Source organism: Microcebus murinus, chromosome 26 (assembly GCF_040939455.1).
Source record: "Microcebus murinus isolate Inina chromosome 26, M.murinus_Inina_mat1.0, whole genome shotgun sequence".
NCBI classification, from domain to species: domain Eukaryota; kingdom Metazoa; phylum Chordata; class Mammalia; order Primates; family Cheirogaleidae; genus Microcebus; species Microcebus murinus.
Genome location: NC_134129.1, coordinates 16,499,940 through 16,516,374, shown reverse-complemented (window position 1 = coordinate 16,516,374; position 16,435 = coordinate 16,499,940). Strand labels below are relative to the sequence as shown.

Below are 16,435 nucleotides of genomic sequence, written 5' to 3'. Positions count from 1 at the left end.
CATCAAGCTAAAACACAAGGCACAGTGTCCCCAGTGTGACAGGTGGTTCTCTGGGCTCTGGAGGCCCCAGTGTAGACTGGGACGAGAGGGAGAGAAGGAGGTTTAGAGGAGTGAGGGAGGGCAGGGACACTCGGATCTCCCTTTACTCCTAGATGCTGTTCCTCCAGTCCCCTCCTCAAAGGGCCAGAAACGTGCTAAAAAGGCCCAGGGGTGGGGTGGGGGGATTAGTCATGTGATTTCGTTCCACATTAAGAGGGTAAATCATGGGAATTTCATTTTCCTAATCCAACACTCTCTACCAGCTCATCTTACTTTACTTGGGTTAAGGTTTGGGGAATGAAGCGCCCGGAAGCAAATAGCTCTTCCCTGCCTTGACACCTTCATGCTTGGGACTTTGTGTTTTTTTTTTTTTTTTTTTTTTGAGACAGAGTCTCACTTTGTTGCCCAGGCTAGAGTGAATGCCGTGGCGTCAGCCTGGCTCACAGCAACCTCAATCTCCTGGGCTCAAGCGATCCTTCTGCCTCAGCCTCCCTAGTAGCTGGGACTACAGGCATGCGCCACCATGCCCGGCTAATTTTTTATATAGATATTAGTTGGCCAATTAATTTCTTTCTGTTTATAGTAGAGACGGGGTCTCGCTCAGGCTGGTTTTGAACTCCTGACCTCGAGCGATCCGCCCGCCTCGGCCTCCCAGAGAGCTAGGATTACAGGCGTGAGCCACCGCGCCCGGCCAGACTTTGTGTTATTGAGGAAGATCGGAAATCTTTTTTTTAAATTTTATTTAGAACGAGAAAAGAAATCACAATTTAAAATACAGGAAAGTAATCGATAGTAAGCAACGCACATAGTCCAGAAAAATAACTTAAATCTTCTTACTCATTAACTACCTGACATTTTTTTTTTTTTTTTTTTGAGACAGAGTCTCACCCTGTTGCTGGGGCTAGAGTGAGTGCTGTGGCGTCAGCCTAGCTCACAGCAACCTCCAACTCCTGGACTCAAGCCATCCTCCTGCCTCAGCCTCCCGAGTAGCTGGGACTACAGGCATGCGCCACCATGCCCGGCTAATTTTTTCTATATATATTTTTAGTTGTCTAGCTAATTTCTTTCTATTTTTTTAGTAGGGACGGGGTCTCTCTCTCTTGCTCAGGCTGGTCTCGAACTCTTGAGCTCAAACGATCCTCCCACCTCGGCCTCCCAGAGTGCTAGGATCACAGGCATGAGCCACCATACCTGGCCTGACATATCTTTATGATTGTCATTTCTTAGATTTTTTGGCTATGTTCTCTCTGATTATCTTGTCATATGACGACAGTTTTGAAATAGCATTTTGTATGGAACTGTGATAGTTGGGAAGCCATTATTGACTCTTGCTCTGAACTCATTCTAGGCTCAGTTCTGCCATGCTGGGCTGAGCCTACAGCCTGCGCTGTTAGACTCTGCCAATAGGGGGCACTAGGGGGAGACCGGAAGACAGGAAGAGGGAGCAAGAACTGGCTCATTTGCTCTTCCTGCCACCGTCCCCCTGGCCATGGCCTCTCCCCACTTGAAGTTGTCTCTCCTCTGAATTCTAAAGTCACGGAGGATCCGATAAATCACCTTTCTTACTTAAGCCACTGAGAGCTTTTTTCTTTTTCTGTTTTTTACTTGTGACTAAAAGCACAATAAATCATATATTATTAGTTTTAAGAGAAGTTGATAGGTTTTCCCACTTAAACAGTGCACAGGAAAAAAAACCCCTCTAAATTCTCTATTATAAAAACTAAATATAGGCCGGGCATGGTGGCTCATGCCTGTCATGCTAGCTCTCTGGGAGGCTGAGGCGGGAGGATCGCTCGAGGTCAGGAGTTCGAAACCAGCCTGAGCAAGAGTGAGACCCCGTCTCTACTGAAAATAGAAAGAAATTAATTGGCCAACTAAAAATATATAGAAAAAATTAGCCGGGCATGGTGGCGCATGCCTGTAGTCCCAGCTACTCGGGAGGCTGAGGCAGGAGGATCGCTTGAGCCCAGGAGTTTGAGGTTGCTGTGAGCTAGGCTGACGCCATGGCACTCACTCTAGCCCGGGCAACAGAGTGAGATTCTGTGTCAAAAAAAAAAAAAAAAAAACAGAAAAAAAACCTAAGTACAAAACAACTAAATAACATTGCTGTCATTTAGAGAGCACAATTTGGGAAAAACTTTCCCAGGTGTAAAGTAATATATGCTTTTTGCTTTCTTAACAAAAAAATTTTTCCACTTAGGGTTTTAATGATGAGAACCTTTGGTCTCTTAGTTTGGCCACTTAGTTTGGATCATTTTGTGCCTCAAATCATGGCACTGAAATCTCATTTGAATGAACCACTTTGGAAGAAGCTTCTTAGATAAGAACCCTCTGCCTCCCATGGAACGTTCTATTCAGCCAGGAGCTGCCCACTTCTCAACAAAGGACGATGTAGAAGGTGACAACAGGGGAGACAGACGTTGTTCCTCCAGTCCCCTCCTCAAAGGGCCAGAAACCTGCCAGGAAGGCCCGGGGTTGGGGGTGGGGGTGGGGGTCAGTCATGTAATCTAGTTCAACGTCAAGAGGGCAAAGTCATAGGAATTTCACTTTCTTAATCAAACGCTCTCTGCCAGTTCGTCGTTCTGGGGCGTTGGGAGAGGAATTAAAACCTCACAGACAAGTCCGTGCTTTCCTTTTCTTGCTGGTCATTGATTTCATGCGTGACTCATACCCAGCTGGGGTTGGCAGTAGGGGACCTATGCCCTGAACAGTCACTAGAAGAAAAAGAAGTGGAGTTTGGTCTCTGCTAAGTCTCGAATGAAACATTAATGTCACTATTTCCTTAACAATTGGCGAGCTGTGTATGCTCTGGACAAAGGATTACTAAACCCCTTTCCCCTTCTGCATAAGAATTTTTTTTTTAATGTTTATTTATTTATTTATTTATTTTATTTCGGCATATTATGGGGGTACAGATTTTAAGGTTTCAATAAACGCCCATTTTCCCCCTTCCCCCCAAAATGCATAAGAATTTGACCTCTGGTTAACTTTCGAGCTCCGTTTTCCTGGAAACCTGATAAAGGGAGAATGCCAAACTATGCAGCCAGGCGAGATTGCTTATGACAAAAACGACCCCTGGTTGGTGAGTTCCATTAAACCGGGAGAACTATAAATATTTGATAGAAGCTCAGTGCTCTGGGCTTCTCTGAGTATGATGACTCTTGAATGATAATTGGGCATGTCCCTTGCAGGAATGCCGGAAGTCAGGCCTCTGGAGTTGGTACAGAGAAATTAGCTCCTTTAGGATATGAGGTTTTGAATCTGGGAGACCCCTGCTCACACCTGATAGGAATCTAATTCTCTCTCTCCTGATCTCTCCCTGGGAACCAATCCAAATAGCTCCTCAGTAGCCGTGTGGACTGCTTCGTGCTTTGTGGATAGTCACTCCTGGGAAGAAATATACCTGATGTCCCCCTGCTGCTGAGCTATGTTTCTGTCCTGGGCAGACTTGTGTCAATCGAGGTTTATGATCACAGAGCTCATTAGTCTGTTAAGTACAAAACACACAGTGCCTTTGGCCCACACTACTTTTAGGGCCCTAAGAAAATGCATTCATTTTTGTTGTTGTTGTTGTTAATCAGAAAAAAAAAAAAACTTTTAAGTCCAAGTAATGTTTTGATATGTAATATTAATATTTTATACCAATGCAATTAGTTGTACCATACACTTTTAAGTATTTCTTATTTTTGCAAAGGAAGGGGCCCATGAAGGTCACCATGAAGCCACTTGGGGGTCTCATGAGGCTGCTTGAAGATTTGAGAGAGCTTAAAGACACCCCTTCATGGCTGTTACACACGAAATAGCTAATGCTTCAAAAAATTAATCTTCTGCATTAAAAACTCTCTTTTTATTCCCCTTCTTTTTTTTTTTTTTTTTTTTTTTTGAGACAGAGTCTCACTTTGTTGCCTGGGCTAGAGTGCTGTGGCGTCAGCCTAGCTCACAGCAGCCTCCAACTCCTGGGTTCAAGCGATCCTCCTGCTTCAGCCTCCCGAGTAGATGGGACTACAGGCATGCACCACCATGCCCGGCTCATTTTTTCTATATATTTTTAGTTGGCCAATTAATTTCTTTCTATTTTTTAGTAGAGGCAGGGTCTCACTCTTGCTCAGGCTGGTCTCGAACTCCTGACCTTGAGCGATCCTCCCGCCTCGGCCTCCCAGAGTGCTAGTATGACAGTCTGTGCCCCAGCCTTCCCCTCTTCTTTAACCCTTTGCACTCGCTTGCTTTTTTCTCGATTCCTTTATTCTACTCTTGGGATTTAATTTTTCAAATACCCCAGATTTTACAAAGTGCGGCAGTAGAATAAAAAACTGGAGTTTCTTTTCATACGAACTTATTTATTTGGATTTTTTTTATATTTCAAATTATTGGTACATTCAATGAGTAATTTTAATCTCTATAATTTTTGCTAGCCGTGTCGAGTCACTCTCGACATCCCAGTGCAAAGGGTTAAATGGTTAGCATCCCTTCCAGAACAAAGTGGGCTTTAAAAAAATAGCACACTTACACAAAGTACGATAAATAAAATGCTTGTATCAATGTCTCTGGTTACTCTTTTGTGCTGGAGAGAGGTGTGGTTGAGTCTAAGAAACTCTTTTATTGACCTGAGCTCTACTTCTGGAGGAAAAGTACTGAGGACAGCAGCAGCTTCTAATATTACACATAAGCTAGAGGCAATTCGGAGAAACTAGTGCAACTACAACATCTTCTTGAACTTGGTGCGCCTTAAAGATGGCGCACCTCGGATGTCAGTTTCCAAGTTTCTAACCTGAAGGTCCCATCCCATCGGTTTGGGCTGCTGGCCTTGTCTTTGCCGGTTGGTGTCGGTGTGACCAGGGCCTCTGAGTCCTGCTGGCGAAGGTGCTCGCTTCTCCCTTTCCTGCAGAATTGACTCTGAACAACCGACTTTTCAGGAAAACCAGGCCTGTTGAGAGGGACATCATTTCGTTTCCAAGACTGCACTGATAAAGCAGCTGTCCAAAACTGTTCATGGCTTGTTTAGTTTTGTTGTTTGTTATGCTATGACTGATTTCTTTCTCCTTTCATCTTCTTTTTTTTTTTTTGAGACAGAGTCTCGCTTTGTTGCCCAGGCTAGAGTGAGTGCCGTGGCGTCAGCCTAGCTCACAGCAACCTCAAACTCCTGGGCTCGAGCAATCCTTCTGCCTCAGCCTCCCGAGTAGCTGGGACTACAGGCATGCGCCACCATGCCCGGCTAATTTTTTTTTTTTATATATATATCAGTTGGCCAATTAATTTCTTTGTATTTATAGTAGAGACGGGGTCTCACTCTTGCTCAGGCTGGTTTTGAACTCCTGACCTTGAGCAATCCACCCGCCTCGGCCTCCCAAGAGCTAGGATTACAGGCGTGAGCCACCGCGCCCGGCTTCCTTTCATCTTCTTAAAGGAAATGGTTTGCTCACAGATTTAAAAGTGGTTCACTTATCTACTCATCCATGCATCAATCCATTCTTCCATCCAGAAGCAGATTATTTTTCAAAAAATTCGAGTATAGTCCCTTCAACTTCCGTCATCAGGAAACCAAAGCCCGAAGACACTGAGGAATTAGCTTTGGTCCACACCAGCCGGTTAGAAGCAGGCTACAGGACAGAGCCACGTGTCCTGGCTTTTGGTTTAGTCCTAGCCCACGCTGATTCCTTCCAAAAGGGCACTAGCAGGCCTGGAGTTAGGCAGGTACAGCCAGGAGGAGGGACAGAGTTCAGCACTTGGAAAAGAACAAGGAAAAGGGCTGGGGCTTGCTGGCCAGAGAAACCGAGCCTCCAGACAGCTCAGGGAGCTGTATTCCACTGGGCACGAGATCAATCAAGTCTCCTTGGGCCCTGCCAGTCCTAACTGCCCTTGTTCAACATGCCAGAGGCGCAAACGCACACACATCTGGAGCAAGTTTTCCCCGGCGCAGCGCTGCTCTTTCGAGACTCACGCCAAAGCAAGTCATGCAAAGAGACACACGGTATTTCGTCTGAAAGGTCCCCTAAGCCCCTGGCCCTGCGACATCTGCCTGATGTTCTGCAGCTGAGGAACAGCAAGCAGCCCGTCAAACTCAGTGGCATTAGGCAGCGATTAAGCCTCCCAGTTAAACTGGAACATGTGCAGTAAGGGACCGAAGGGCAAGACGACTTGCTGCCCAGCCATGGTGGTGGGGGCTTAGGTTTCCGGTGAACAGAGTCAAACGCAATCTTTCCAACAGACGGTGCCAGCAGCAAGCCTCTTACCATTCACAGCAGCTAGCAGGACACTCAGCTTTAGAAAGACACCCTTATCCAATGCCTTGCTCTCCTCTTTGCCCCTTCTCACGACTGCGCTTGACCAGTCTTAAAAAAAAAAAAAAGCAAGGTCTGGGCAAGGTGGCTCACGCCTGTAATCCTAGCACTCTGGGAGGCCGAGGCGGGCGGATCGCTCGAGGTCAGGAGTTTGAGACCAGCCTGAGCAAGAGCGAGACCCCCGTCTCTACTAAAAAAAAAAAAAAAAAAAAAAAAGAAAGAAATTAGTTGGACAATTAAAAATATATAGAAAAAATTAGCCGGGCATGGTGGCGCATGCCTGTAGTCCCAGCTACTCGGGAGGCTGAGGCAGGAGGATCGCTTGAGCCCAGGAGTTGGAGGTTGCTGTGAGCTAGGCTGACGCCACAGCACTCTAGCTTGAGCAACAGAGCCAGACTCTGTCTCAAACAAAAAAGAAAGCAAGAAAGACAGCCTTTCTGTGTAATCACATCCTAACAAAGGAAAATAAAAAAATGCTGCAAAGGAGACGAACAGAAGGCCTCCTTTGTTCTTTACCATTGCCACGGCTGTGATAGCAAATACTTACATACGGTGCTGTGTGGCAGATACTGGTCTAAGAGTTTTATATGCATTAACTTGCAAATCATTACAGAGCTGCTATTATGAGCTCCTTCCTCTTCCTCTTTTGTTGTTTTAAAGAGACGGAGTATCACCCTGTCACCCAGGCTGGAGTGCAGGGGCCGGATCATAGCTCCCTGCAGCCTTGAACTCTTTTTTTTTTTCTTTTTTTTTGAGACAGGGTCTCACTCTTCAGTCTGGGCTGGAGCGCAGTGGTGTCATCATATAGATCACAGCAACCTCAAACTCTCAGGCTCAAGCGATCCTCCTGCCTCAGCCTCCTGAGTAGCTGAGACTTACAGGCACCACCTCGACTGGCTAATTTTTCTAGTTTTTTGTAGAGATGGTGTCTCACTGTGTTGCTCAGGCTGTTCTCCAGCTCCTGGCCTCAAATGATCCTCCCACCTTTGCCTCCCAAAGTGCTGGCATGACAGGCTTGAGCCATTGCACCTGGCCCAGAGATTTGGTGTGTATTTAATTCCTTGTACTGAATCATATCCTCCTTAAAGTGACTGGGGTGGTGTCTGCTTTCTGCGTCTGAACTGTGACTAACACATTTTCCTAAAGGAGGAATGGACAGAAATGAAATAAGAAGCACTCCTAGTGCTGGCAGAGAGGTAGCCGTGGCTCTGGCAGGCGTGCATCAGAGCAGGAGGGAGGGCGCCGGGGGGCAGGCTGGGGCCAGCGGGGGCTCGAGTCGCAGGGCAGAGAGCCCAGACGTGCGGCACAGGTCGGACCCGGAGGGAACCCAGGCCCGGGCCAGGTCTGGTGCCTTCCCGGGTGCCCCAGGGAGCCCAGGACACCTCGGCTAGCTTCTGTGTAGACACGACATGGGGTTGGATAGAAAGCACATATGTCTTCTGGGGCCAAGGGGCTGGGGACCAAACTGGGAGAAGAGATGGACAGAAAATTGTCCAGCCAAGGATCGTTTTTCAAAACCAGACACGCAGCTGGACTGGGACTCCAGTCTGGACACTTGTACTTTCCTATTTATGTGTACTCTGTGTCCCCAATAAATCCTCTGATCTATGATAAAGATGTAAGTATTCTATTTAAAATGTACTTAACAGTATAGACATACATAATGAGTGAGATGTGCACCATCTGGGGGATGGTCATGCTGGAAACTCAGACTTGCGGGGGGAGGGGGAGAAGGGCATTTACTGAAACCTTAAAATCCCTTAATATGCCGAAATAAAAAAATAAAATAAAAAAAATATTATAAGTCTGAAAAAATAAAATAAAATAAAATAAAATAAAATGCACTTAACCAATATTACTAAGCACCCAGCCACTCTGTGCAAGATGTCATTCTAGACACTGAGAATATGGCAGGGGACAGAACAGATCAAAATCCTTGTTCTCACAGGGCTTATACCTGGAGTTTGAAAATTCTTTACATTTGAGAAATACTGAACAATCCTAATAGTCAAAATGACCCAATGATGTAGTCTGGCTAGAGGTCCCCTCTGCATCTCATGTTGAAATGGGATCCCCAGTGTTTTGGGGGGGTAGATCCTCACGAATGGCTGGTGCCCTCCCCGCGCTGATGAGTGAGTTCTCATTTTATGAGTTCACGCGAGAGCGGGTTGTTTGAAAGCGCTTGGCACCCCCTGCCCCCTCTCTTGCTCCTGCTCTCGTCCCGCGACACTCCTGCTCCCCCTGCACCTTCCGCCTCCATTGGAAGCTCCCCGAGGACCTCACCGGAAGCAGATGCTGGCATGATATTTCTTGGACAGCCTGGAGAACCGTGACCACATAGATCTCTTCCCTTCATAATTTACCCAGCCTCGGGTATTGCTTTACAGCAACTTGAAAGGACCAAGACACTCATCATCCCACCGAAAGGTCGTGCTCTGTAGCCGTAAAGACAGAGCGCGGAGTCAGCCCTCCTCTTCGCCCATCCAACCCGTCCCATCCCCCACAAGGTAACAGTAAGGCTGGTGGTGGGCTCCCACCCCCTCCCTAGATAAAAAAGAAAAGGCTCAGGAGACCTGACCCACCAAGGACAACTGCCAAGCCCTGCTGAAAACAGCCACACCTGGATGTCCACCTGGATAAGACAGTTTGGGTTCCTGGGTTCCACAAATACCGCCAGTCCCTCCTATTTCTCAATAACCGCCCAAGGTCACAGTGGAATATACCCAGCTCTTCCCACCAAAGAAAATCCCCAAACCCATTTCAAATAACATAAAAGCCCTCACTCTCTTCAAACGGGCGCCACTTCTCGGGCCTCCACTCCCTTGGGACCCGAGAACCTCACCCGAGAACGCTCAATAAAGCCAAGTTGTTTGGCCCTATTTTCTCTCTCTGTCTGTCTTTTCTTTTCGGCACCACCAAAAACTTTACAGCAACCATAATCAAATTCTCCTAAAATTTCAAAGACATTTTAAAATATATAATATAAACTCAGATCATTTAATAAATTTTTATTCTATTTTTACAAAGATAGAATCATGCTTCACAGAATGATCTAGAACATGTTTTTTGCCCCACCCCATCGATCCTGAACCTCTGCTTTAGTTTGAGTTCCCCAGGAAGCAGAGACCCTGGGACAAGGGTTCCAATATGGTCCCCACCCAGCATACTAGATCTACTGCATCCACTGCAATAAATAGCTGCAAAACATTTCCCCACATGTCTGTGGCATCATTTCTTTAATCCTGCCAACAAACACGCAGTGTCCCGCCCCTCCCCACCTCCCGCCCTCCAGCACTTAGGAGTTTTGATGTTATTGACTCACTAGAAGGCGAAATATATGCAGTTAGGGGAAAGTCCATTTTCCAAAGGTAGTAGCTACAGGACAGGGTTCTGAGGCCCAGAGAAATTGCAGTGTTGGCATTATAGAGATAAGGTCTAAGAAACTTATCATTGTCCTTATCACACTCAAGATTTATAGCCGACATGTTTACATGAAGTTGGCCAGACCCGTCACAGTGATAATCATAAAATGGAAAAGATCCCATTAATATTGTGATTTATTTTCTTTTCACCAGCTATAGCGGCCACTTGCTTCTTGACATTATTTGGCCTGAATTTCATCATCTATCACCAGTTTTATCATGTCTTTTGGAACTAGCCCCCCGCCACAGTATTTGAGATTGCTGATTTTTTTAAAAAATGACAAAACGACGTATGATTAATTATCTGAGTGATTTGTCTGTAGTTTGTGGTGGGGGTGTTCTCAGATCTTTGAAAAAGGATGGGAGTCTTGATGTTTCTGAGTACCAGTTTCGGAAGTCTTTAGTGTCTTGGTGGGTGATTTCAGATGCCCATCAGCACCACCAATCAATGCTTCTAGAACGTCTATGAGAACCACAATACAGTGGAAGAGGAGGTTTTAGGTTGGCAGCAAAGACTTGGCATCTACCCCTGGCTGTCTATGTGCCTGTGGCATGTCCCTTGGACTTCCTGGATCTTGGGATGATATACCTCTCTGGCTTAACTTGCTTCGGGAAGCAAAGGAAAAACAAAATGCAGAAATGTTCTTCAGGTATCAGCTGCTATATGCATGCTGTACATTGGAGGCAAAGCAAGGATTTTCCTAGGCTGTGGTGGTAGCATGAACTCTTGTCTCTCTGCTTAAAAAAGTCAGCATCCTGAAGCCAAACCACTCACTGTGCCCTGGTCCCCACTAACAGCACATTCTGCTCTCCAAAGAGCCTTGATAAATAGAGTAGATTTTACCAAAGATTTCGTGCGGAGTTGGGAAGAAGATTCCCCACAATGAAACTCTGTGATCTTTAATCCTGCCAGAAATATCTGCTGTTGCCCAAAATCTCATCGCTGGCCACCAAAAACCTGAGTTCTGTCCCCGGCCTTGTCCGGCAGGGACTCTGAGCCTCGATGGCTCTTTACTCCTTTACTCTAGATTCTCTTTGGGTCTTTCTATGCATTCTTCCTCTCTTGAGTTTTCACAGAGGAATCATCCCTTTAATCTTCGATTTTTACACCATCTTTCCAATCAACGGTCAAAATGTCCTTCCTAGCTTCTCCTACCCTCCTTAGAAAGCAGTGGGGGAATTTTAAATAACAAATGTTTTTATTGTCACAAACTTTTCCCCCTTGTTCTAGTATTATTAGGTACTTGCAGTATTCTAATTGCTCAAGATGTGTTTACATGGCGTATGCCCATAAACTTGGGAATCACTTAAGGCTGGCCCCTCAGTACCTGCAGTGACTGGGGGCCCAAAGAGGACAGGGGCCTTGCCAGGGCTGTCTGGGACCAACTCTTCATAGCACAGAGGACAAAACTGAAACTTTTCTTATAGTTGTGGTCCCCGAATCCTAAAAGCACAATGGATTATCAGAAGGTGACTTTAAAACAGATACACTTGCCTGGTGGGTATGGTTCCCGGGAACATACACGGACTTAAACTGCTTCATGAGATTCCGAGCTCCAGCGATATCCCGGAGTGAAGCAAAGAGTTCATCCGTGGCAATTTTGGATTTCTGGAATGTCAGGTTAATGGAAGAGTCACAACCTGAAAGAATCCAGAGATAATTTCTTGGGTGAGCAAGTCTTTAAGTTTTCATCCTGACAGTTTGAGTTCAATGTAACGCAGTTGGGATTTTTATTTATTTATTTTTTTTAACCCAGTTTTTCGCTGGCTGTTCACCAACTGGGCCGTTGCAGTCGTCTAAGAGCTATGCAACGTATTGAGGATAAACGCCTTTGACAGAGGAAGAGCTCGAAATTGCCTGGGATTGCAGCCACGGGCTTCCACCCCTAGACTGCAGAGGTGCCACAGAAAGGAAGCCCCCAGGGCCTGTGCTGCTCAGAACACAGCTTTGGGAAAATATACAGAGACACAAAAGAGTGTGTTATGATCAAACACGAGCGCGTGTGATGATCAAACTCCCGTGCTGAGTCCCACAAACAATTTCCATAAAGTAGGACAGCACGAATGGGAAAGACTATAGAGTTTCTGCGACAACAGAACTTGCCAGGATGGGCATCTGTCTAAAGTGCCAACAAAGCATATGGTACCTTCCAGAAGGCAGCCATTCCAAGCCCATAAAACACAAGGGACCTAACGAGATGACTGTTCTCTGCTATCATTCTATTTCTTTTTGAAACTTATAAATAGACTTGCTGTCTGTTTCGTTAGAAGCTCATTCAGAAGAGAAATAATCATGGATAAGTTGGAAGTCAAAAAAAAAAAAAAAAGAGAGGCCTAGAGCGGTGGCTCACGCCTGTAATCCTAGCACTCTGGGAAGCCGAGGAGGGCAGATCGCTCAAGGTCAAGAGTTCGAAACCAGCCTGAGCAAGAGTGAGACCCCCGTCTCTACTATAAATAGAAAGAAATTAATTGACCAACTAAAAATATATATAGAAAAAATTAGCTGGGCATGGTGGAGCATGCCTGTAGTCCCAGCTACTTGGGAGGCTGAGGCAGGAGGATCGCTTGAGCCCAGGAGTTAGAGGTTGCTGTGAGCTAGGCTGATGCCACGGCACTCACTCTAGCCTGGGCAACAAAGTGAGACTGTCTCAAAAAGAGAGAAAGAGATTTAAACTGTGCCTTCTTGATTCACTTAAATATATCAGATACATCAACACATTAACTTTTGTGTCACCCTTATGGGGTAGGAGCTGTTGTTTTCCCCATTTTAAGGAGGTGCAGGTTATATAGCACTCCTGTCCGCAGACACTGGTTGTTTTTTTCTTTTCTTCCTTTCTTTTGCTCGGGCTAGCATGCCATGGTGTCGGCCTCGCTCACAGCAACCTCACACTCCTGGGCTCAAGCGATCCTCCTGCCTCAGCCTCCTGAGTAGCTGGAACTACAGACATGTGCCACCATGCCTGGCTCATTTTTTCTACATGTTTTTAGCTGGTCAATTAATTTCTTTGTATTTATAGTAGAGACGGGGGTCTCGCTCTTGCTCAGGCTGGTCTCGAACTCCTGATCTTGAGCGATCCTCCCTCCTCGGCCTCCCAGAGTGCAGGATTACAGGCGTGAGCCACCTCACCAGGCCGACACTCATTTTTTAAACCAACTGTACAAGACCAACTTCTGTCCAAACCATGAACTCTCTCCAACCTGTCTGTTATCGTCAAAACAAGTATTCTTTGATGCATATGTTTTTGGGACCCCAGGCTAAAGGGGACCCATTTTTATCAGTCTTTAAGCATTTTTTTCATAATCATATCAATCTTCCCTGAAAGAGAGATTTACATTCATTTACACAAACCCTAAAATGAAAGTTACACACACACACCCTTATAAATACAGATCAGAGAGGATCAATGACTTGTGCAAGATCACATCACGTCACTGTCCCTGTGCAGAGCCAGGGTTCAAAATGTCCCTGTGACTGCAAATCTGAGCTCCTCCGTGCCCAAGTCTCATCTGTGAACGCAGCTCATTCCAAACATGTGCTACGAGTTCTAGATAAGAGGGAATATGGGTACAAAGGCTGTTAAATGGGATAAATTATTAATATTTTCTGTGATAATAGCAATACCAATAATCTCTGAAAGCTCGCTCTACGCCAGCAGCTATGCTAAGAAGTTTGTACATATTATCTCATTTAATCTTCACAGAAACCTAGTGTGGTAGGGACTAGTATCATTCCCCTTTTACAGATGGGGAAACTGAGCCCTGGAGAAGTTAAGTAACACAAGTATGCTCAACCAGTAAACAGGAAAGCTAAGATTCAAAAACTCTTGCATTCTAACTCCAAAGTCAGTCCTGCTAAACCTGACATTCTGCTGTCTTTTCTATGTGCTAAGACCACGCATATCAATTTAATTCCCCTTTAAACTGAAGATATGCTTTTAAAATGGAGGCATTTGCAAAAGTCATCCTTCTTGGGAAGCCCTGGGGTCTGTCCCTGGGTTCCATGCTAACAGTGTGGTTTGCAGCCGGACCCTAGAACCTTCTTTTTTGGCCACACAAGGTGTGAGGCACATTCTGGGCCCAGCTGCTCTGTAGGGCGCTGTATTCGGTTACTTCCATTAAGCCAGCTTGGGAGGTAACAGCCTTTTGTGAGGGAGTTCTAAGTGTACGGTTCCAGTCAATTCTCATTTAAGCTACTTAGTTTGAATAGACAATAAACCAGAAGCTGATCCTAGCCTTTGGCCGAGCTGGGTCTATGTACCCCAGCTGTCTACTTTTTGATAAGGGAGGCCCCCAATGCCCTAGGGCACACCTATGTTTTTCCAGAATGGGGGGAATGACTCATGCCCCTGCGATTTCCTGCTCAGGAAGGCTTGGGGTCTCCCGGGCGGGGGTCTAGTTACTCCTCAGAGCAACCAAATAGGGGTCCTGTGTCCTCAGCTGCCAGCCCTCCGTCCCCTGCTCACCCTTCTCCACTTACTGAAGTCCTTTCGCCTCTGCAGAGTGAGACGAGAGGTTTCCATGGCTCTGCCCACCGCGGGGACCCACATTCCCAGCCCCAACAAAGCGACAACGGGGACAGAACCCAACAGCCCAACCGGCCTCCAGGGACGGCTGCAGGGAAGCAGCGCCCCTGGCTCCGGCGCTGCCCTTCTGGCAGGTTCTCTCAGCGGGTGGCCGGAAGCTGCCTGGCATTTGGGGCCTCTTTTCATAAGAGCCTGGTCTCCACAAGTTGGGTTTTATTCCTTGGGTATGCAGGAAAATAGAGCACCTTGCGTCGGAAGGTGCCTCGGTCTGAACTGGAGCTGGAGTGGCCTTGGAGAGACACACGCGCACACGCATGCAGGCCACGCACGGAGCATGTCACCTGCGGGGCGGGGTCAGCCGGGGACAGGAGGGCACGGCTAGAGGAGGATTTGGGACGCCTCCCTGTTTATAGATATTATTCTCCTCGTGGTTCTAAAGGCCCCTCAGCCTCCTCACGCGCGCTTGGGAAAAGCCAGGGCCGTAAAATATACTGTAAGTCTGGTCAAGGGGCCATGCTGTCACCTGGCCCAGGGCTGGTCCTCGTGCTCCTCGCGGCCTGGGGTGTGAGAACATAAGGCCTGATTGCTGTCTCCTCCGATTTGCTCCCGCTGGCCTGCCTCTCGCGACCCTAAGCGACAGGCGGCCACCTCTGTGGGCTGCTGGGGGGTGACACGGCCAGGGGACAGTGTGCGCGGGTCAGGCCCCCTCACCCATCCACCCGTCGGACAGGCCTTTGCTTGCTTTTCAAACACCTGATTTTCTTTTCTTTTTTTTGGAGACAGAGTCTCACTTTGTTGCCCAGGCTAGAGTGACTGCCGTGGCGTCAGCCTCGCTCACAGCAACCTCAGACTCCTGGGCTCAAGTGATCCTCCTGCCTCAGCCTCCCGAGTAGCTGGGACTACAGGCATGCGCCACCATGCCCGGCTAAGTTTTTCTATATATATATTAGTTGGCCAATTAATTTATTTCTATTTATAGTAGAGACGGGGTCTCGCTCTTGCTCAGGCTGGTTTCGAACTCCTGACCTCGAGCAATCCTCCCGTCTCGGCCTCCCAGAGTGCTAGGATGACAGGCGTGAGCCACCACACCCGGCAACACCTGCTTTTCTAATGAAGTCTTGACATACTACGTGGTAATTTTGACATACTACGTGGTCCACCTAAAGTAGAACTAGGAGTTAAAGTCACCTGCAGTACAATCTGTGGGCAGAATGCTTCTAGATTTTAGTGTTTTTCTTTCAATCTTTTCCATTTGCCTTCATACCTAATTCAAAACCATTTTTAAAATGACTTATCTTTACTGAGTCTTTTGAAACCATTCAATTAGGTTTTCACCGAAACAATTTTCAGTAACAATTTTCAGTGGCTCTCAGTAAATGTTTGGCAAATGAAAAGAAAGCACAATGAAAAGCAAATAAACCTTATGAGCTACATATGTTAATGTTAGAGAAAAAGAAAAAAAAAAGAATAAATAAAAATACATAAAAAAAAACCCAAAAACAAATAAACCTTAGCAAGCGGCATCACCAGTGGAATCTTCTAGCGATGCTGATTATATGAAACCACTCTTAAGGAGGGCAGCCCTGGTGAGGTAGGACATGAATGAATGACAATAGAAGCCTTCTTTGCAGATGTGCTTGGGACAGAATGATTAGAAAAGTCATTAAAAGAGAGGGATCATGAAAAATAGATCTCTGTCTCTCACACGTGTCTATATTCATCCATCTACAAATCCACATAGCCACCTATATGTATAAAGACATGTACATTCAAACGATGTGTAAAAAAAAATAAAGACATATACATACACATTTAATTTTGTTTTAAATTAAAATATACATGTGCTCTCATTCCCTAATTTTCTGATGAACGACCAAGTCTTTTCTTTGAGTATTGTCTGCCGATTAGAGTTATTTTTTTTTGTTTTTGAGACAGAGTCTCACTTTGTTGTCCAGGCTAGAGTGAGTGCCGTGGCGTCAGCCTAGCTCACAGCAACCTCCAACTCCTGGGCTCAAGCGATCCTCCTGCCTCAGCCTCCCAGGTAGCTGGGACTACAGGCATTTGCCACCATGCCCGGCTAATTTTTTGTATATATATTAGTTGGCCAATTATTTCTTTCTATTTATAGTAGAGACGGGTCTCGCTCTTGCTCAGGCTGGTTTCAAACTCCTGA

The 16,435-nt window shown here is 46.3% G+C and overlaps 1 protein-coding gene across 2 annotated transcripts in view; it reads right to left on the bottom strand.

Annotated features, from left to right (window-relative positions):
* SCFD2 (sec1 family domain containing 2) overlaps positions 1–16,435 on the bottom strand; it is a 311,415-nt gene that overhangs the window by 27,320 nt on the left and 267,660 nt on the right. For both annotated transcript variants that reach the window (XM_020284618.2, XM_075997920.1), the window contains exon 6: positions 11,235–11,380. In XM_020284618.2, coding sequence (XP_020140207.2) covers positions 11,235–11,380 — 146 coding nt within the window. The remainder of the gene's footprint in view (positions 1–11,234; positions 11,381–16,435) is intronic.